This window comes from Schistocerca nitens, chromosome 4, assembly GCF_023898315.1.
Source record: "Schistocerca nitens isolate TAMUIC-IGC-003100 chromosome 4, iqSchNite1.1, whole genome shotgun sequence".
Taxonomy (NCBI): Eukaryota; Metazoa; Arthropoda; class Insecta; order Orthoptera; family Acrididae; genus Schistocerca; species Schistocerca nitens.
The window spans coordinates 318,972,600-318,996,003 of record NC_064617.1 but is presented as its reverse complement, the minus strand read 5'-3'; the positions used below and the strand labels follow the sequence as shown (position 1 = coordinate 318,996,003).

General features: G+C 38.3%; 1 protein-coding gene across 2 annotated transcripts in view; it reads right to left on the bottom strand.

The window, feature by feature from the left end:
- Window positions 1-10,114, bottom strand: part of LOC126251756 (sialin-like) — a 134,373-nt gene extending 124,259 nt beyond the window's left edge. Inside the window, exons 1-2 of one of the 2 annotated variants that reach the window (XM_049952372.1) lie at window positions 10,060-10,114; window positions 9,812-9,940 (exon numbers count right to left, since the gene is read on the bottom strand). In XM_049952372.1, coding sequence (XP_049808329.1) covers window positions 9,812-9,830 — 19 coding nt within the window. In that variant the 5' untranslated portion in view covers window positions 9,831-9,940; window positions 10,060-10,114. Of the gene's footprint in view, window positions 1-9,811 lie in introns of both variants that reach the window. The other variant, XM_049952371.1, reaches the window with a different exon arrangement.
- Window positions 10,115-23,404: the final 13,290 nt, after the last annotated feature.

Sequence of the window (23,404 nt, the reverse complement as noted above, 5' to 3'; positions counted from 1 at the left end):
TTCAACTCACTTCTGGTATCACAAATGGTTCAAATGGCTCTGAGCTCTATGCGACTTAACTTCTAAGGTCATCAGTCGCCTAGAACTTAGAACTAATTAAACCTAACCAACCTAAAGACATCACACACATTCATGCCCGAGGCAGGATTCGAACCTGCGACCGTAGCTGTCGCTCGGCTACAGACTGTAGCGCCTAGAGCCGCACGGCACTCCGGCCGGCCTGGTATCACATCTAAATACTCATTCGTTATAACATGCTCAAGACTGTCACCACAAATTTAGTAATCCGGTATACCTTGTTATTTCTCTTTCTTATAGGCATTATTTTACATTTGACAACGTCTAAACAGAGCTGCAATTCATGACATCAGGTGGAACTCTTGACCAAGACATATCGTCCAGCGGCGGTACTATGCTAGTCTTTAGCATCGTCGGAGAACAATGTTATAATATTGCTGATGCTTCTCGTATTTAATAAATTGTTTGTTTGTTAAGAATTTACAGTGCAAATTATACTTCCTTGGGTCACAACCGTTGTTATCTATATCAATATATATATATATATATATATATATATATATATATATATATATATATATATATATATCAACTATACTCTGAAAACCACTGCGATGTGCGTGGCAGAGGATACTCCCATTGTACCATTTATTAGTGCATTTTCCGTTCCATTCACGTGTGGGGCGCACGAAGAATGTTTAAACGCCTCTGTGAACGCTGTAATTGGCCTGATTTTGCCCTCTAGACGCCTACAGGGATGTTGCCACGCACATCGCAGTGGTTTGCAGAGTATAGTTGTAGATATAGATAACAACGGTTGTGACCCAAGGAAGTATCATTTGCACTGTAAATTCTTAACAAACATAAACAATTTATTAAATACGGGCTGTAGCATATTCCTAACTTCATCACTTAAGTTGGATCTATGAACTTTGTGAGTGTGCTTTCACGGAATCAAATTTGGTCACAGGAAATCCGCAACTGATCTTGGTAGACTCAGACAATAAGCCGCATCAGTTGTAAATAGTTTTATTGGTTCGATCATGACAATTGAAGCGGTTTATTATCTGATTTCTTGGAATAGTTTGAGTCTGTGCCAGTCAGTTTAGTTCTTTCAGTATCTGAGTGACACTCTCGCTTGGCGCAAACAAATGTGTGACTTGGTGCTGCCCTCCTTCGTATTCCTTCAGTATCCGCCGTCAGTCCTATCTAGTATGAGTCCCAAATATTTGAAGTAATACTCTAGGATGCGTTGCATGAGTATTTTGTATGCAATTTCCTTTGCAGATTGACTGCATTTCCCTAATACTCTACCAATGAATCGCACGCTTCCACCTGCTTAAATACGACTGAGCCTATGTGATTGTTCCAGTTCACATTCTTAGCAGTAGTTACACCCAGATATTTGTATTAGTTCACCAATTACAGCAATGAGTCTTTACATTATAGCCATAGAACACTACGTGAAGTGCAATATTTTAGTTCTGAAAATTTAAAGAAAGTTACCGATCTTTGCACCACTTTAAAATCTTTTCCAGAGCTGACTGAATATTTATGTAGCTTTTTTCCCAAAGTGTTTCATAATACGTAACTGAATCAACTGCGAAAAGTCTGAGGTTACTGTTAATTTTGTCTGTAAAGTCAGTAATGTACAACATAAACAGCAAGGATCCCAGTACACTTCCTCGGGGCTCACCACTGATTGCTTCTACACCTATCGATGACTCTCCATCATAGATAACGGGCTGTGTTCTCCCAACCAACAAAGCCTCAGCTCAGCCACAAATCTTACCTAATAGCCCATATCATCGTAGTTTCGATAACAAGAGAGTGTGTAATTCTCACTCAAACGCCTTTCGGAAGTCAAGTAACGCTGCATATGCCCGACTGCCTTGATCCATGACTTTCAGGATGTCATATGAGAGAAGTGCGATCGACATTTCCGAAATTCATACTGGCTGGCATGGAGGAGATCACTCTGTTCGAGATACCTCATTGCATTCGTTCCAATAGAATATTCGGTGTAGTATAGTCATACCAATTACTCGAATACTCATCAAGCCAAACACGTATCCCACATTTGCGAAGACATCCCGCATAATTAATGTTGGTTAGAAGACAACGATATGTTCAGTGTCTGACGCTTGTCGGAAGCCAAGGAAAACGGAATCGTTACGTACTCAGTAGCAAATCATTGCGTCACGGAACAATGAGTGGTAGAGCGTTATGGGTATTTCTGTTATCTCCAAAAATGTCATAGTGCAGGCTATGGCATTCAGCATTATCATCTATATTTTAATCACTGTTCACAAGAACTTCACCGTTCTAAATGTAATGTCCAGTGAAGGACAGTACAGCAATCTTTTCACATGCCAGTTATTGTGTTTAGTTAAAAAGCACTCTATCCTAAATAACACTGAGTTTTAACCACTACGCGCTGCTACAACGCGTAATTGTGAATCTTTCTTGTTGTATCCCTCATAATCCGTAAACGATTCAATATTTCGAAAATGTTTCCTTCGACTGAAACACGAAAATGGACATTTTCTATTGTTAACACTTGAACCTTTTTAATTGCCTGTTATGGTGAAGTACAATTTTTTTTTAATTAAGCTGTTTACTTTTACAACATTGTATTACTATTTAAAAGAGGCGTGCAATAACATGTTGTTTGTTAAAATTCTCTCCACTTTGCCGAAAGTCTTAACAATTACAACTTTTCCAGTCTACTTTGAGAGTATTTCTGTGCAAATTTCACAATTCGTCATGTTATATATTGTCATTTCAAGGATTCTCCAGTGGCATTAAAACACAAAATCTGTTGTTTTTTATAAGTAATTGGTGTATCAATATCTCAGTAAATAACAAAATTACAAGCGTTAGTTGCTCATCAATGTATACTTCACCTCTTTGTTACCACCTCTCACAGACGTTGTCCTGGTATTTTGTACTTTTTATGGATTATGAAGAGCATTCATTGATAACGCTACACTCGCTAATGTGAAAGTAAGAACAGTCGCAGCTTCGTGAAGACGTCACGTAAAATGCACTTAATATGTGACACAAGTACGACATACTAATGCATATTAACTATGCACCACAACCTGAGAGAAACTTAAACAATTTTTCGTACAATGATGATCATTTCCAATGAGACAGTTTTGAATATGCTGGTACGGAATCATCGACGTGATTTATTTGCTTCTGTGATGTACGATGCAATGTTGTTTCCTCCAAATACAGAGCTCGTTGGTAACTACTTTTAGAGAACACTGATGGGTGAGTTATCAAGGGATTATATCATATAAAATTGCGGATACATTGCTACGAAATCTCCAAGACGCTATACAAGGTATCGCCAGTTATCATTCTGTTGGAACACATTTTTATAAATATACGGAATGAATGACGTGACGCGTCCAGTAATGCTTTACTGTGAAACGGCTTGGGTCTGAGAGTTAGAGAAACTTACTTGTCGATATCATCCATGCTTTACACTTCTTCACGAAGTTTACTCTCGTCGTTTAAATTAGGATTCCTACAGGTTTCCAATTTAACATCCGACTTTCAGGTTCATAATCCTATATCTGGCCACCATGACAGGACTTGAATTTTATGTAATCTTCGAAGAGTTAATTTAAAATAATGAATCGCATTCTCGTCATGGTAGGGCCATCATTTGCAAAAATGCTGGAGTTGCTAATTAGGTGGATAATTATCTTCAGTGTATACATAGGCCTTATGTAGCTTAGATCCCCCACTGCAGCGCCGTTGTAAGCCAGCAGAGTCTACATGTGGACAGATGGTAACTAGTTCCATCTGTAGTTCACAAAAGGCGAGCTTTTCTGTGTGGCGGTGCTGCGAGCGGCCAACAGTTACAGAGCCCCGCTAATTTATACGGCCTTGCGTCGACAGCAGTCGAATAGGAGCAGTTCATTGGGCGGACAAATGAAGCTGGTGCTACTGACATGATTTATCTAAGTCACACGTCTGTAGAAAAGACAAACTTTCTGAGGTACCAATACACTGCCGCTAAGATAAATGGTCTGAGTGGTAACGATGTTGAAGATACATTGGAGGCTGTTGTTGAGGTCTTCAGTCTATAATGCACTCCCTTACTTATAATCCATATATTACGAAGCACAATTATTACATTGTAATAACTACTTATAGTTTAAACAACGTTAAAATATATGGTAAGAGCAAAAACGCTATATTTGCAGATCAATAGTACTTGCAAAGCTGGTCTCAGTGTCAGGACTGATTCCTTTGTTCCTGTTATCACTTACTGAAAAGATTTTTGCCCAGGGTCTTTTAAATGACAAGTTGCTGGAACATTGTGTTGCTTCTAACCATTTTCTTCTTTTAGTTGCATGTACTTGAAACATAATTTATTATCACGTATTTGACACTTTTCAGATATAAATCGTGCAACTTGCTTCGGCCATACATAGAGCAAAATCGACCAGAGAACAACATGTACCAATTCTTTCGCAATCTGGCCCTACTATGCTGTGCTTCGCGTCGAAACTGCATTATATATTACGAGTACAGCTTCGGGTACCTTCCAGAACAGGATATAGCCCAAATTACCATTAACATGACTGTCTTAATGGAAATTATTTTTCAGATTTAATTTATATCTTGCTTTCTGAAAATAATTCCTTAAATGAAAATTTATAACCTTAGTGGTTAACAACAAAGGTTACAAATTTTGACAACATGAAAAATAGTAGCTGCCTGTTATTTCATAAAATCTATTTCATAATCGATAGTAAAAGTAGCAAAATTACAAATGAAGATAGAAATTTTGTTTACATGAAAACTGAAGCGTAAAGATATTACGAGGGCGGTTCAGAAAGTAACCTCCGATTGGTCACAGTGCGGGTTGTGGGGGGAGTAGCGACGCCATCTGTGCGTTCACGCACTCAACAGGTCAGTCGGCATCAAGCCGTGGTCGAGTGAACGTCGTACCTGCGCTAGTTTAGTTTTTGTGGCAGTTTGAAATGTGTGCTGCAATAGAAAACCCCGCCAAATGTGAAGTCATTGGTTTTTTACAGCCAAAGGATATTCTGCAGCAGCTATTCATCGTGAGCTTTGTGCCGTGTACGGTCCAAGAGTTATGAGTGAAGGAGTTGTCCGTGAATGGGTACGTTTATTTAAAAGTGGACGAGAAAACGTTCATGATGAAGGAAGTGGTAGACCATCATTGGTGACTGACGAACTCGTTCAGACAGTTGATGCAAAAGTTCGTGAAAATCGACGTTTCTCAATGTCGGAGTTGTCTACTGGTTTTCCACAGATTTCTAAGACTCTCTTGTACGAGATAGTGACAGCAAGATTGGGTTACCGTAAGTTCTGTGCACGATGGGTGCCCAAAATTCTTACCGACCACCACAAAACTCAAAGAATGGCCTCTGCATTAGACTTTCTGTCACGTTATGAGGACGAAGGAGAACCATTGTTCAACAGAATCGTGACCGGTGACGAAACCTGGATTAAGTACGTGAACCCTGAGACAAAAGAACAATAAAAGATGTGGGCACATTCAAATTCGCCTACCAAACCAAGAAAAGCCTCGCAAGATTTTTCTGCCAGAAAACTGATGGCAACGGTGTTTTGGGATGCCAAAGGGGTGTTGTTGGTTGAATTCATGGAACGTGGTACGACCATTAATCAAGACGTGTACTGTGAAACAATAAAAAAGTTACGACGGGCTATACAGAACAAACGCCGTGGTATGCTGACTTCCGGTATCGTTTTTTTGCACGATAACGCCCGTCCTCACTCTGCTCGCAGAACAACGGCCCTTCTTGAGTCCTTCAAGTGGGACGTTATCAACCATCCACCTTACAGTCCAGACCTGGCGCCAAGTGAATATCACCTCTTCATGCATTTGAAGAAATGGCTCGGGTCACAGCGGTTTGATGACGACGAAGAGCTCAAAGATGCGGTCACAGGCTGGCTCCAGACACAAGCGGGTGATTTTTATGCAGAAGGAATTTCAAAGCTTGTGAAGAGATACGATAAGTGCCTCAATCGCTATGGAGACTATGTAGAAAAATAGTGCAAAGATGTAGTTGTAAGATGTATATATTAAAATATTTTTATTTAACTTGGTGTATTTTTTTAAATCAGTCGGAGGTTACTTTCTGAACGGCCCTCGCACATTTACCGTAAATTTGTTTTTTTTTATCATTTAGGTTGCCAATTGTGATTACTAATTGTGATGGTACAAGATCGATATTACGAAATTGATCGATATGAATAATGACAAATATATTACCAGAATTATAGGTTTTTGGCAATCAGATATGTTGAGAGGTATCTTCAGATGAGAAATATAAAATTTAAGTCAGAAAATTAGCCCAAGTTTGGCCACAATACATATGGAATTGAACATTTCGGTTAACATGCAGAAGTTCCAAGAAGGCAAGGTTGATTTTAAGTGTGAAGATTAGTTTGATGCAGCTCTCCACGCTATTTTACCCTATGAAAGCCTCTTCGCCTCTGCATCCTGCATCCTTTTGAAGCTTGTCCCTGCAGTGAACCTTTATCTCTTTCTGCAACTATACCCTCGCCCCCCCCCCCCCCCTCCCTGCTCCAACACACACACAATAACACCAGCCAAACTGACGATTTCTTGATGCCTCATAACGTATCCTATCAACCAGTCTCTTTTTAGTCAAATTGTGCCACAAGTTTATTTTTTTCCTCAGTTCTATTCAGTGTATTCTCATTAGTAATCCGATTTACCCTCTCATCTCCAGCACTGTCCTGTAGCAGCATCTTTCCAAAAGTTCTCTTCGCTTCTTTTCAGAACTGTTTATCGTCCATGCATCACTTTCATACAAGGCTACACTCCTGATATTTAAATTTATATTCGATGTTAACAAGTTTCTCTCTTTCAGAAATGCAGATCAACAAAACTATTAAACGAAAAAGGAAGAAGAGATAGACAAAATTCCTTCGGAATTTCCAAAAACATTAAGGAAAGTAGCAAACAAACGACCATTCAGATTGGTTTGTTGAATCTGTGAGACTGCAGACATACCACCAGAATTTCGGAAGTATATAATCTACACAATCATGAAGATAGCAAAGGCAGATATGTGCAAAAACTGTGGTACAATGTGCTTACCAGTTCATGCACCAAAGCTGCTGACAAGAATAATGTACAGAAAAATGGAAAAGAAGATCTGTTATGGGATAGTCTGTTCGGCTTCAGGAAAGGTGAGGCACCAGAGAGGCGGTTCTAACGTTGGGCTTTATAATGGAAGCAAGACTTAAGAAAAATCTAAAGATGCTGATGAGATTTGTCGTCCTGGAAAAGTGTTAGACATTGTAAAATTATGCAAAATGTTCTGAATTCTCAGAAAAAAATGGTGTAAGATGTAGTGAAAGATAGGCATTGTACACTATGTACAGAAACCAAAACGGAGTGATAAGAATGGAAGACTGTGAACAAAGTGCTTGGATTAAATTGAGAGTAAACCAGCGATGCACTAGCCCACCATTGCCGTAATGAACAGTCTAATGAGTACAGAATGAGAATTAAGGGTGAAACGAAGAAAGACAAAAGTATGAGGAAAAGCAAAAATGACATCAGCGATAAAATTAAGATCAAAATTGGTTGCCAAGATGTAAAGGAAGTGAAAAAGTCTGTTGTCGGGTGAATGATGAAAGTATCGAGGTGGCACCTAATTCTACCGCCTTTTTATCTTACTCAGATAGTACTTCCAACAGGAAACTGTCGGGTTCTGCGAAAACGCCATGATCTGTGTTTTTCCACGACCATATAAGATTAGGGCCCTTTTTAAGGCCTGTAAAGGATGATCTTCGTTTGCGTAAAGCGGCCGCTACCAAATTCCTTGCATTTGTTGCCTGTCATACATTGGTCAGGCTATCAGGACTGACGACGATCTGCGTATTGAGAATAAGCGTCGTACACGCTAATAACAGCCGAGAAAATCTACTATCACAGAACACTGCTTTGTCACCAGTCATCCTATGGAATATAACAACACAGAGATCCTGGCGTGCACTTATAGCTTTTTGGACAGTACTAGTAAAGAAGCAGCTTAGGTGAAATTTGCAAGCACCTTATAAATAGATATTGAAGTTTTTCCGCAAATTCTGCTGGAACGCTGCTGTTTCCTGGTCAAACAAAAGCCTCTCAGAGGTAATGCCACTTGACACTGAAGTTTTTCACGGCGACATACTTGGGTAAAAGCTTGGAGGTGTTGAGCTGACGTCAGATCAGAGTTAAAACTCCAGCTTTCGCAGATTATCAGCATCTTCTTCATCAGAAGATGGCTGTGTGCCGGGAGCAAGGTCTACTTCCTTTATAGTGACTTTCAAGCTTGCCATAGGTCACTTGACGTTGCTTTGAATTCTGATTTCTGTTGGCTGTGTGACTTCACCTGCACACAAATACAGAAAATCGACAGTGTGGCAGAGTTCCCCATCACATCCATTGGACCGTAATTGACTGGCGACGGATTCTACCTCCTTCCGTCCCTCAATCGCGTGTCGATGGGGAAGGGGAGGAGGCACTCTGCCACATTGTCTTCTTCAATTTGCCCATGTGAATCCCGCCCTCCAGGTGATGTCACACCGCTATTAGCACTCAAAATTCCGAGCGAACTCATCCAACCAATGACAGACTTGAAGGCCACTATAAAGGAAGCAGATCCCATTCCTAGCACACAGTCATCTCTTTATGAAGAAGACAATCTTCGAAAGTTCGATTTTTAACTCCAATATGACATGGTCTGAACACCACGAACATTTTACACAATTAATGTTACTTGCTCACCAGGTGGTGATTAATATTCTCTATTGATTACTCATGTATCAGTCTTATTTGGTTGTGTTGTGGCTCTAGTGTTTACAGTGCGTGTGTTGTCTTTCTGCACATGTATCACATGCTAAGGTTGTTCGACACTCTCTCATTGCATTTGTGAAAAATTGGAAATTTGTGGTAAGTTCCGATGGGACCAAACTGCTGACGTCATAGGTCCCTAGGCTTACACACTACTTAATCTAACTTAAACTAATTTAGACTAAGGACAATGCACACACCCATGCCCCAGGGAGGACTCGAACTTCCGACGGGGGCAGCCGCGTGAACCGTGGCAAGGAGCCTAAGAACGCACGGCTGCCCGCGCGACCTGCATTTGTGACTTGAAAAGTTGATCAATATTTTATGCTTTTTTAAACATTTGGTACTGTTAAGCTGATAACATCTTTTAAGATGTTCCAAGGTCAAAATCATGGACACAGTTGAAACAGGTTTTATTTGAAGGCTTAAGGATTATTTTAAAAATTGAGAGAACAGAACAATGCTGATCATTAAGAGTGCTCAATGACTGTTGTTGTGACTTCCGTGATGAGCTTGTTTGATAGATCAGAGTAGAAAGCATACAGTGCTTATGCTTCCAACGATAGTAAATATTTATGGGAATCTATCACTGAGAGCCACTTTATCGATAGCATAATGGTTAGGCTAAAGAGAAAAACAGAGAAAAAGTGAGAGGTTAGAAACGAAATAAGGGAGTCTTTATTAGATTTGTTAGAGCAATCTGATATGCTTTAATAACTGGAATAATAATGTTACATAAGGTTGTGATCGTGGAAGGATCAATTATCGGAGTAAGGACAAAGTATTTGAGTTGCCAAAACTCGTCAACAAAAGCAGAACTGTAGAAACAAACCTCATATGCCATCTGCACTTTCATAGTAACAGAAGAGGGCCTACAGCCCGATTAAAATTACTTGATGTCTCACTTACCACTGTAGTGTTGCCACATCGGCTGCCGGCTAGCGCTCAGTTTTAGGCGACATATAAAAACAGAGGGTCACTTCACCATTGCAGTTAATGTGCAATACGGAGCATTGTAGGAAGCGGCCACCGACAGGTCTGCTAGAAATTCGAGATGCACGGTCAACAACTGATTTTAAGTGACCAGTGATTGAACAGCGGCAGACATCTCATTTTGTAGCGCTGAATTTAAACTCATGTCCTAAGCTAACCATCACCTCTGTATGCGCAAAGTATCCAAGAAAACGGCGATCAACAATCTGCGACAGAACTAAAATCACGATTGCTTTGTTCATGACACTTAAGGCTAATCTCTACGAGGAAACACAAGACAGGAAAAATCCAATTTCAGTGGTAATTCTGGTTATCATTGATTACGTGAAACTGGCTACGCAAGCTGCTGTGTTACCAACTGATAAGCAATCCTGGCTGGGACCTTGTCGCAGATCATGGGTGACACATGCCGAATCCAAATGAAAAAAGAATTATATGAAGAAAAATTAGAGCAAATACAAAAGTCTATATGATGATGAAAATGACGTGGCCACAAAGTTAAAAATAATATATATAAACAAATTAACTGAATAAAAATAATAATCGATCTCTTCTGATCATATTTATAAATAGAAAAATCGTAACGTTTGAGAAGATTCGAACCTACGACCTTCTACACGTGAAGTTTATGCGCTATACCACACGACTGCATTATGTACTTATACTCATGACTGTAGTGACCCAGTCACAATGCTGAATGTACAGCCTCGAAAATTCTGCTTCACACAACGTGCAAAGCTCATTTACCGTAAGACGATCTCTCTGATTAGGATAATTGTACACATCACACAGAATTGTGTCTTGTGTAGAAGTATCCAGTAGTGTTTAGCTTGTGCTGTGTATGAAAATGTGTATTTCATTAGCAACGTTGTGTGCATGTGTGTGTGTGTGTGAGTGTGTGTGTGAGTGTGTGTGTTGGTTTTGGTGCACTTACCATATGTGATGAAATTTAAAGCACTCCGTCGTTAGGCCACGAGTGGCCTATAGGGACCATCCGACCGCCGTGTCATCCTCAGTGGAGGATGCAGATAGGAGGGGCGTGGGGTCAGCACACCGCTCTGCCGGTCGTTATGATGGTATTGTTGACCGAAGCCGCTACTATTAGGTCGAGTAGCTCTTCAATTGGCATCACGAGGCTGAGTGCACCCCAAAAATGGCAACAGCGCATGGCGTCCAGGATTGTCACCCATCCAAGTGCCGACCACGCCCGACAGCGCTTAACTTCGGTGATCTCACGGGAACCTGTGTATCCACTACGGCAAGGCCGTTGCCATATGTGATGAAATACGAAATAAAAGTGCCAGATCCATGATTTGGGATACAAACACATCAACAAAGAATGCTGGACAAGAAACTGGAAGTAAGTGAGCTGCCCAATTACTGTGGCGGTTCGGCAATGGTGGATGGTTCCGGCTTGGTGTTGAGCACCCTCATAGGAGGAAACCAGCTCCAACGCGTGAAGTGTCAACCATCGAGTAATTTTAACTGGACTAGAACATCTACGGTATTAGGAAAAAGAAAAATTTAAGGCGTTGATAGCGACTGACAGAGAACTTGACCAGCAATAAACAGGCAGAAAAGATTGAAAGTAGACAGAGTTATCTTTGGATTTAGAATCTTTTTTGTTTAATAATTAACGATTTTACTTCAGTTAGGAATAAGATAATCTGTGTTGTCAAGCAAAACTTTAGTTGTTGAGCACATACAGAGTGTCCCAGAAATGCTTCAAACGAACTTCGAGGGTGGTGTGTTTCTTGTGGGGTGGGTGTCTTGAGGGAAGGTAGGAACCCATGTCCAGATATGTCATCCAGCGACGTTACAGAGTGTCGAAGTTACAGGCGCAAGCACCTGCCACTATGCCACCCCTTCGGCAGCAAACACGACTTTGTATGCTGACAGACTATAGGCGGAACGTCTCGCAATGTTGTTTTCCGGTGATCATAACTGATAGCCACGATCGCCAGTGCAAAAGATGTACCTAGTTGCTTCATAGACAGGCCTTGTCACCTATGAATGCGTTGCTCTGTTGCGTTGGTGGATGACGCTTTCAGGCATGTGTTTCCATTTGCAGGTTTTTTTTTGTCCTACATATCGAAAAACGTTGGAGATTTTAGAGGGATCCAGGAGAAAAATAAACTGCTGATGGAAACCCGTATCCGAAACCATCATCCACCGGGCAACAGATCATCACATTCATAGGAGTTAAAGCTAGCTCCATCTTCTCCACTGGAAATCGTGACAATCAGTCGTAATCACTGAACAGCCATTAAAATTGCGAGACGTTCCGCATATGGTCCGTCAGCATACAAAGTCACGTTTGCTGCTGAAGGTGTGGTCTAGGGTAACATAATTTCTTAGGGGCTCCCGATGCATCCTGAGGGTGGTAGATTCTTCTCAGAATGACGAGAGAGAGCCTAGGTGAGACTGCCGATTTAAATAAACCTGTGAGAGATCCTGTAGGGCTCCTGAAGCCCTCACAATTTGTTCAAATGCCCGAATGAGCGGTAAACATGCATCCAAGGAGACGTCATCTAATTTCAGTTAGCCATTTATAAGGCTCCAATTTAGTGAATGAAGTAAGAACTAAGATCATTTCCACACCATCGAGTCCACATATAATTATTTACAGTTAGGGTTTAAACACTGAAATCTGCAATCTCTAGACATACCGGCAATTGTGCGATCCACTGGTGATAGCTTTGACCTTTCTTCTTATTACAACTAAACAAATTATGGCATGCTGCTGCCACATGAAGGTGAGAATCAAATGATTCCATTAAATTGGTTTCAGGTGTTATGTGTATTAGTTCATTGTGTTACACCTTAGAATTGACTTGCTGGAGCAATCTGTACACTTGTGCTCCTGAATATGCTAATAAAAAGGCTCTCTGCTGGATGTCACCTGTTATTCCATTGCTATTCTAAGCATGCTATGTAGTTCGTTCATGGTTCTAATTTTTGTCAAACCTTGGGAAATATAGCTGTAATGCAGGATCCCTGTTACCATGATGACAATCCTGGAGAGACGACTGGACAGTTCCAATGCTTTAGTGATGCCTGGAAACCTCTCCAAGTTTAGTTACTAGGCCTGTTACATCGTTTTCTGGGACCGTTGCATAGTTTTCGCCAACAAAAGTACATGAGTAGTCTTATCCCTCTGGATGAGGCTATATTGCAACGAGAAACATAGAATTAGTATAGCATAAAATTGTGCAGCTAAATCGCACTTCAGTTCCGAAAGTGTCTTTGTACACAGTAACTACACTGGAGAGATACGAATATACAAGAGTTATAACATCTCGTCATCATTATGCTCGAATGTGGCATCCCAAGCAGAACCATCCACACATGTAATGTGCTTCCCAGTTACTATGCAGTATGTACTTCATTCAAACGCAACACAAGCGTTTAATTAATAATAAGTGTCCGCCGGAGGACACAATTACAAGTAACTCTGAATAATACAGAAATAACCATCTAAATAGTTTTCACAAAGAAAATTAGACAGTTAATGGTATGCCAGTTCACTTGGATTAGCAACACAATACTTTTTCTAAGTACAATTTTGGTAAACATTTTTTTGGAATACAGTGACCAATAGATTATTATATTTTGACTAAAGTTCAGTCTTGATCACACCATTTATGTTTCAATGACATAGGTAACCGGTTTCGGTTATTTTTACATAACCATCATCAGACCCATGGCTCCCTTAGGATGGTAGGCGGAGCTCTCCTCAGCTGCTACGAAGTCAACTCCATCCTACTTGCGGAATGTTTCTTAAATAACTTTAATGTTTCGATGTTTTATGTATTTGACAGTATTTAGCATTAGTAGACTTGTGTGGCAGTGGCAGCAGAGGTGGACACACTGTCTTTTCCTACAAAAACGTTCACGGTTTGGGCTAATCTAGGGAGGGAATTTTGTCTCCAGGGAAGAAACCATCCTTTCAATATGTGATTTTCTTTGTTCAAATGAGATTATCATGTTCTGTGATACAGTTATTTGGGCGGATTCATGTTTTTCTTGAAAGCCTTGTACAAAACATTTGGTTGCATTGTGCATGTACTTATATTTGCAAACTGATAACGTGTAAGTTTGAAAAATGATTTATAGTGGCTGTTACGAATGAGTTGGATTATATATTCTCTTCTGAACTGTTTGATTGTTTATCTGAAGAATATGATGCCTACTGTGATGTGATGACTCGTCTAGGAAAACTTTCTTTTGCAGCAACATAATTGGGTTGATGTAATATTGAATCTAGTTTGTCTTTTATTTCACTTAAATGGTCATTTCGTCTGATGCAGAACTGAGTCTGCCTGCTACTGCCAAATTCAAGTAGAATTTCATTATTAGTCTGGAAAACAATACCGGCTATTTCTAGTCTGCCTATTTGGTTAAATTAACAATACAAAACAGTTGTCTATATTGTAGGGATGCTGTAGTATGTGTAGATGGTGGTTTGCAGTAATTCTATATCTGGCAGTAGGACATAGTTTTATAAGCACCTGCCATTTACTGTGGGTCACAATTTACGAAAGCACGGTTAACAAATATTGTTCCCTGTATCCTTGCAGCTTTCTACTCCTTAAGAAAAGGGAAAAAAAGACACAATCTGACAATTTTAATGCAAATGCCTCCTAATGTCAAGATTTATACTGTTCAAAAGTAAATCCGCTCAGTTCCTTCAACCAGGCCATTAACCGCTTTTGCCCTCACTCCTGTGACATTTTCCTTAATTTTAGCATCTATTTAAACGGTACTAAAGAATTTTTTAACTCCTATAATGTTTTACATTCTGTTAATCTCCCTGTGAATTACACATTCCCATTACTGGTATATTCAAAATGTTCGCAGTTACAGATTTTCCGATCTTAACACTGCTTAAATAACATATGGCGCGTTCTAAGCAAGTATTATTACGTTGCAGGTTCCTAAGCAAAGACATGTGTTCGACAAACACACACCTGAAACGAAATCAGTGAGATTTAATGAAGAGGATGACCAGCCATTATGTTCCCGGAAAGACATGTGTCAAACTACTTCACAGTGGTTCCCAACCTTTTGTTCTCCTGTGGAGTTATTTTTTAAATGATTTACTTTTGCAGAGCTCCTTCAGCCTGATTTATACCTCACTTGTTAATCTTGTTTCAGAGTATTGTTACAAAGGCAGGAAGCAGAGGAGACCCAGTTTTTATTTATTTTACAGTAGTGGTTACAAAAATCCTGGGAAGTGCATGCAGAATCCTTAGAGTTCTGTGGAGTATAGGTTGAGAACCACTGCCAAGTTGGTAATAATTTTTGTTCATCAAACACTTGTGTGACATGCTACTTTAGTAATTTTATGCATCTGTTTGTTTTCTAGCGTTGTCAAATTATCTGCCTCTCCCTAATACCCACCATCTCATGACAATGTTGCTTGCATCAAGCGAAAGTTAAACATTGTGTCTGAGGCAAATACGCTGCATAAGAAGAAGATAAAACTCCACCAGCCAAACTGTCATCAGAAAAAGCATATTATTGGTTTGGCAGACACTGCCAAGGCTTTGCAGAAGAAGAACTACTTAGCAGAAGAGAGTATTTCTGTGCTTAAAAGTGTGTGAGGCGTAAATGAAGAGTTGTTGTCTCGCCAATATGCCAAGACCACAGGTTTAGCCATTCCCAGAAAATTCGTTTCAGCTTTAAGGTCTTTTGCACTAACGCTGAACTGCTATTCACCATAAGCTTACAATTAAATGAGGATTAACTCTGACACTTGCTTGCCACATTCTAGAACAATAAGTAAATGGTACCAAAGTGTGAATGGGACTCCTGGATTTACAACTGAGGCCTCTGAAGTTTTGAAAGTGAAAGCTGCCTCATGTCATTCATATTTTCCTATGCTTTGCAGTCTTTGTCAATACAACAGCGTGTAGGGTTTGACAGCCATCGGTACTTTGCTTATGTTGATATGGGATCTGGTATTGATTCAGATAGTTTGCCAGAAGCAAAAGAAGCATTGCTGTTCATGTTTGTGGGCGTAAATGACAGCTGGAAACTCTCTGTTGGTTATTTTTTAATTGCAGAAATGAATGGATCCCAAAGAGCAAACTTCGTGTGCTTGCAGAGTCCGTAGGTGTCAGAGCTATATGTTTGACATCTGATGGTGCTGCATAAAATCTCACTGTGGCGACTTCACTAGATTGTTGTCTTGTAATGTCAACTTTATGTACTGCCTTCAGCGTTTCCGTCAAACACAATTCTGAATCACTTGTGCTGGATCCACCACACATGCATAAGTTGGTACAGAACACTTTAGGGGACAAAAATAATTGATTGCTTGTACCGGTAAAACAATATCATGGAACTACATTGAGCACTATATACGTTTCATGAAATGGGGGTCTTCATTCAGCTAATAAGTAGTGGCAAAGCCACATTAATTGGATTAAAAATAAAATGAAAGTCTCACTTGCCACACAGCATTTTAGTGATACAGTAGCTGATGCCCTAGAGGAAGTATCTTCACTAGGAATTTCGACTTTTGTTGAATGCTGTGCTACTGTCAAATTTATAAGTCCGATGAATCGCCTTTTTGACATTATGAAATCAAGGAGCGTGGTGCAAGCCAGATAGAAGAAGCCAGTCTGTGTCAATAACAATGACAAGATTCATGAGTTCCACATTGAGGCAGGGCAGTACATTCTTGAATTCTTGTACTGAAACTGAAGGGCACTGGTGAACTGGTCATTCACTCAGATAGAAAAACTGGGTTTATTGGGTTTCTAGTTCCCATCTCAAGTTTACTGTTTGTACAAGGAAGTGTGTGAACACCTGTGCTTAAGTATTTATCTCTTTATAAATGTTCACAAGATCACCTAGAAATTATATTTGCAGTTACTAGGTCTCATGGTGGTTGGAACAATTTACTACTAGGCAATTTATGGGAGCATATAAGGGGATTCTAGGGAAACATGAACTGAGAGAATTTGGAAAAGAAATTTCGAGTCTTGTGCTTTTGGAAGTCTTACTGATTTCATGAAGTTGATGGTTATTATATTGTCTTTTATTTTGTCTAATTTTGATACTGAGAGAGGTGGCACAGTGGTAACATACTAAACTTGTATTCAGGAGGATGGAAGTTTAAATCGCCCTCTGTCATCCATATTTAAGTTTCCTGTGATTTCCCCAAGTCGCCCCAGGCAAATGCCAGTGGTTCCTCTGAAAGAGCACAGCCGATTTCCTTCCCCATGCTTAACAAAGCAGTCTGAGCTTCTCCTCTAATGCCCATGTTGTTAATCAAATGTTAAAACAAAATCTTCCTTTCTAGCGCTGATGTTTCTTTTCTAACTTCCAAAAACGTTTTGTATGTTGATCGATTTTATTACTGTCCCACTCTTTGAATGCTTTATGTCGAGAATATTACTGTGTGCGACAAACATCATCCCACCAAGGATGTTTTCTGAATTTTTATGAAGGGGTTAAGTTCGATTTATTAATTCATCTACAGACATTTTTCATGCTATTTCTGTTGCATTTTTACAAAAATTGTATAGCTGCATGATAAGTTAGGCAATGTGAACATGTTAAAGGAATATATATGGTTTATACTAGACACATGTAATAATCGTTAGATATAAATGTGTCATGTAGAATGAAAAAAGGAGGAACAGTGCATATGACACAATACACAAGCTGTGCAAATCATTGTAACAAATATAAAAGAGATATGCTTGATACATGTCAGTCATTAAGGTCATTAGGAAAATAAATTACAACACTATGACATTAAACGTTTTATGAAAACCTTGAATAATATAGTGTTCAGATCATATAGCAGTTTTAGTAGATTAGGTCATTTTTATTACAAATTTTAAATTCTTTCATTGTATAGAAGCTTTTTTGTTCAAGCAACCATTTTGTAATGTTTCTGAAGACATTCAGTGATACACTGCATGCTGTATTTTGCAACATATTAAATAATTGTATCTCTACCAAAGTGCAACTATTTTGGGTTTTTTAAGCCTAGTTACTATGATATCAATTATGTGCCCTTTACAAATGTGATACTTATATATAGACTCTTGCAGTTCATCGCTGTCTTGGTTTTCCTTAATATGCACCAAGCAGCTGATTATAAAGAGATGCATCTGTCAATATTATTGGCTCTTTAAAGTATTCCTACATGATATGTGATTTCTCACTCCAGCAATGCGCCTCTTGGCCTTATTCTGTCAGATAAAAATTCACTAAGTTTTGATGCAGTTCAGTATAGGCTTTTTAATTATAACCATGCACCTTCATGGTCTGAAAGAAAATGAGTATTGAACACCCCTTAGGCATATAGTTATTTTTCAGTTAGTGATATATTATCAAGACAAGTGGCTGCCTTGTTGGATTGTTATTAATCCAATGTAGCTTGTGTGATCTTAGCATATTAAATAGGAAAAGCTGCTTTGAAGTCTTTAACCTTATATCAATATGTATATTGGCAAAGGTAAAATATTCTACGTTTCCACAGTTTTTCAAAGTACATAATCATTTTTTGTAAGAATTATTTAAATAATTGACTCTCACTATGTGGAGTATGGCACACTGATACTATTAAGAGTTTTAATGTTGGGAGTAGCAATGTCACTGCTTCAGGAAAATCAATCAGAAATGTTAAATACTATATTACATATCTAGCCATGCTTTTTTCTTCAGATCTGTCTTTGCACTTTGGAAATTGTAAAGTGTCTTGCATTTAAGGCTTCAAATGTCTTTTGTCGCATTCTTTGAGCAGTAATAATGTTTTGAATCCAATTACTGGCTATACATGCTTGATTGTAAAATAGCATGGAAGGTCTGTTTTTGTGTTAAAGTTCTTGACAATGTTGTAATTTTTTATTGACCTCTTCTGGCATGGTCGTTTAATTTTTGTGGTGTTAGGCTTTGATTATAGTGGTCCCTTTTTTTAATAATTACTGAAAGTTTTAATTTCAGTTTGATTCTGGTTAGGTGGTTGGCTGTGTGAATTTTGGCTCCTTTTCTAGCCTGGACAGTCTTGGTTTCCTTGTAACTGAAAAGTGAAATCACTGCCTAGTCAATTTGTAATATACAAATGTATGTGTTTGGGGACCTCCATTTCTTTTGTTTTGTAATTTCCTTATTAAAATTACAAAGTATCACTAATCTTTTTTCTATTTTAGTTGGGCAGTTTATGTACAGGGGAACCGCCAGTTTTTTTTCTTTCTTTCTTTGCCATTAATAGACTATAATTATTTATTAATGTGATTTTAAATGTAAAAACCTGTGTGAGTGCTGCTGTATTGTTATTTTGTTGTGGAAAATAAAGTAAATATGTGATGACAATATACTGGATACTCTTGTATTGTAAATAAAATGATTCTTTGAGCTCATACCCCAATTTTCCTCCTAAGTTCTTTTACAGATTTCATAGAGGAATATATATTCACAAGTAAATGTAAAGTCAAGGCATAATTGTGGTTGCTATGTAAAATTCCAACATGAAACTGGTTGTATGAGGAGTAAGCTGTGAGTGTAAACCCAGTTAGCCCTTGAAATTCCAAAGGCGAGCTGGTGGAGCAGTATTCATTTTCAGTGAGAATAATTAATGGTGAGGAATCTGAAACAATAGTTTCTATGCAGTCACTTTAAAAGATCTTTCGAATGACAGTGAACTAGATATGTGATAAAAAACATTGGTTCCAGTGAAGTTTACATGTTGGCTATTTTTGCAAGACATGTAGACGTTGGTAATGTTGTAATGAATCATGGGAAAGGAATATGGTCAATAATAGTTGCAGTCTTGCTGGTCACAAATGTTTCACTATTCTCTAAGCATATATGAAGATTTTCGAGGTTTAAGTTAGGCAGGAACCTAAAGCATTGCTTAAATTATTGTGAGTGAAATGAACAGCAATCATTTGTTAAGAAAGTAAAATCTCATTTGCATCATTCATTGTGATGATACCAACATCTACTTGTCTTGTAAAAACTGCCAAAATGTACACAGCACTTTTACTAGTATACTGTGTAAGTAGGTCGTTTAGGTTTTTATGTTGGTAACACCACTTAGCGCTCTGTATGAAAATCACTGACTGTGTTATGTGCAGTCTGTGGCTGGTTCGCATTGTTGAAATATTTGCTATTGTAGTGGTGGGCAGTTGGATGTGAACAGCACATAGCGTTGCGCAGTTGGAGGTGAGCTGCCAGCAGTGGTGGATGTGGGGAGTGAGATGGCGGAGTTTTGAGAGCGGATGATCTGGACGTGTGTCCATCAGAAAGAGTAAATTTTTAATACTGGATATCACGAACTGATATATATATTATGACTTTTGAACACTATTAAGGTAAATACATTGTTTGTTCGCTATCAAAATCTTTCATTTGCTAACTATGCCTATCAGTAGTTAGCGATTATTATTATTACTTAAGGAAAGAAACACATAAATATTAAGCACAGAAAAGCTACCAGAGGCTATACATTGATGGTGCCCCATATGTAGAGTGAAAGTTCCAAATTGTGTTCCATGAAATACACGAATTGATAAAGCTGTCAACAGAAGGACGTCACAGTCAGTTCGATTCAGATGCAACATTTCTGCACGATAGTATTCCCTCTAATATAGCTGTAGGGTATATGGTAAAATGAATTGTAAGTAGGCACATAAATAGAAGCAACTGTGAAATGCGGTCTGCTTTGTGAAATAGTTTGTCTTTATAGTCTCTCCAACAAACTGTGACAACATAGGCATCATGGAGATTGATTTGACTGACTATCTTGCTCTTGTATTTATGTCTTAGAATGATGTATTCATGACAGCAGCAGTGGATGTTATACAGAAAATATCTTTGCTAAATTATTGAACAATATTTGTGCAGCCACTTTTGCAATTCTTCGGCATATATAAATCATGTTTCTGTGATTCGATTATTAATTATATTGAGAGCATATATGAAGAATAAGATGTCAACATTTACAATAAGCGTTCATTATCTTTTTTAAAGTCTTGTAGTGGAAGGGTACCTATGGTACATACCAAACTGGAGGCTACTGTTATTGTATCTCACTATAAATGGTTGAGAAACTGTTTCATAGATAATTTTGGGTTGTGCATTCATCTCTAGCACCTGTATGTAATCTGGAGGGAAAGGGAAATATCCAGAAACCTGGCACCTTCACTGTGTTCTTCCTTCTTTTCTTGTTATCCCAGTTTAGGATTGTCAATTTTGTTTTTGGAATAGCAATACCTGTTCTAAAATGTTAAAGAATTAGAGTTGCAGATGGTGCTGCATCAAAAGTACCATGACAAGAACCAGAGAAAGGAGAAAGAACTGTACTGCTTAAAAAAGGATCTTAAATCTCAAAATTAGGATTAGAAAATAAAAATTTATATTAATGACTTCAGGGTAAAAATATATTAATCCATTTTATTTTATTTTATTTTACATCTGAGTACTGGAATAATTAAAAACTGTCTCTTCTGCATGCTGCCCAGTGTCATGCACATCCTTTTAATGATCATGCTTGCTGTCCTTTTGCAAATACCAATAAATTCTCCAATGGACAGAAAGAAATCACCAGAGGCAAAATATTTGAGTGTGTGTAGTAACTGGTCCATTGGTAGAACAGAGCCATTTTTGAAAGAAAGAAAAGAATGAAGAATAACATGAGACAATTCACGATTCCTGTTATCTGAGGGAAGTACCTATGTTCTTGCCACACACAGATAATTACTTTATGATAAATATGTATGTGGTTATGTGAATAATATTAATAACTGAGAAATACATCAGCTGTCTCCTATAGCTTTCTTTTTAAAAAAAATGCTTTCCTATTGATTTTACTGTGTTAAACTTAGCTTTTGTAAATACAAATAATTTACATCTTTATAGGAATAATGTTAGGTGATGCACTACTTTGTTGCTCTGAGGCATTCAGTAAAAGATCGAATGTTATCGTCCCAATAGGATACAGGAGTGAACAATATTTTCTGCTATAGATTTGGCTGAGTGAACTATGGACATTAGTGTGCTACCAAACTTTTTGTTACATTAAACAATCGTAATATTACATCAATTTCAGGAAAATGGTACCTAACACAATTACAAATTAAGATATTTCACTTTAAATTACCTTCAACTAGCTAAAGTCTGACATAAAAGAGAACACTGAAAATAACTTTATATTCAAGGAAATTTAAAAACATAACATTCCAGGCACTCTTCCCACATGCTACAACTACGCAGATTGCTAGATTCCTTTTCTGTTCTTATAGCATAAAAATACAGGTACTATTTTATGATAAATATGAGTGGGCGTATGTGGATAATACTAATAACAGAGAGTTGAGTAAGCATCACTTTAAAAAAAAAATCTTACTTTCCTCTTAATCTTACTGTGTTACACTTAGCCTAAGTAAGAACTAATACAGTAGTTCACTGGCGTCGGTAAATAATGGCAGGTGGGAGACAATCGTCTTGCTCTGAAGCATTAATGGGCCTGTGATCCTAATATTTTCAATAAAAGGTGGAAAGTTGTTTTGACACTGTTGTGCTGTTTACAAAATGGGGCATTCCCAATAGAAAACAGAGTGAACAATATTTTCTGCTATTAATGATATTGGGACACTACTGTTTTGTCTAAACGTTTTGCAATTAAAAAAATTGATGTTTCAGCAAAAACAGAAAAAGCTGGTAATGCAAATTGTACACATAATTGGTGTGGTTTTTCAATTTGGTTAAGTCTGTTATGACACTATCTGCTAAATAAAACGAAACAGTGCTTTTCAAATGTGTGTGAATTCCTAAGGGACCAAACTGCTGAAGTCCCTGCTCTAAATGTCATTATTAGGGCTACAGTGTCTTTAGAAAGGTGCTAATGTCGACCAATTGACTGGATTACTGAATATGAAGTAGTTGTTGACTGGTGGGGTATCCTATACATCCAAAACATCTCTGGTGGGCATAAAGAACAGCCAAGTTGTTCAATCTCTTCTGTCACAGTGTTGATCGGAGTTACGTCTTCAGACGTCTAAGGGCGCTAAAATGACCGTTCTGCTGTTGCTGCCGTGATTAGAACTTTTTGGAGAAGCTTAATACACTTCACTACTTAACATTTCTCCAACTGCAGCCTCTTGTGTAATGTACTTACTTACATCACACATGTTTTTTAAGACCAGCTGTTTCTTATTAGCAATATCGGCTAACACATTCAAGAGTAAATGCAGTCTCTCAATGTCATGTCATTTTTGAAAATCTCAGTTGATTTTTCCAAATTTGGTTTCACCTTTTTTGCTAAAAGCAAGCACTCTAGTTCAACTGCAATGACCTGTGTGAGTCCAGTTGAAGCAGACTGCTCAGTAATGCAAGAGTGAACCGATTCACAAACTTCAATGTAAATAGTTTTGTAGTATTACTTTGGTGTTTTTAAAGTGTGCAATGAGCTGGCTTCGTTGTTTTCATACTTCTTTGGTATACTTCGATTCCGAGTAAGCGAAGTATCATCAACTTTAACCTATA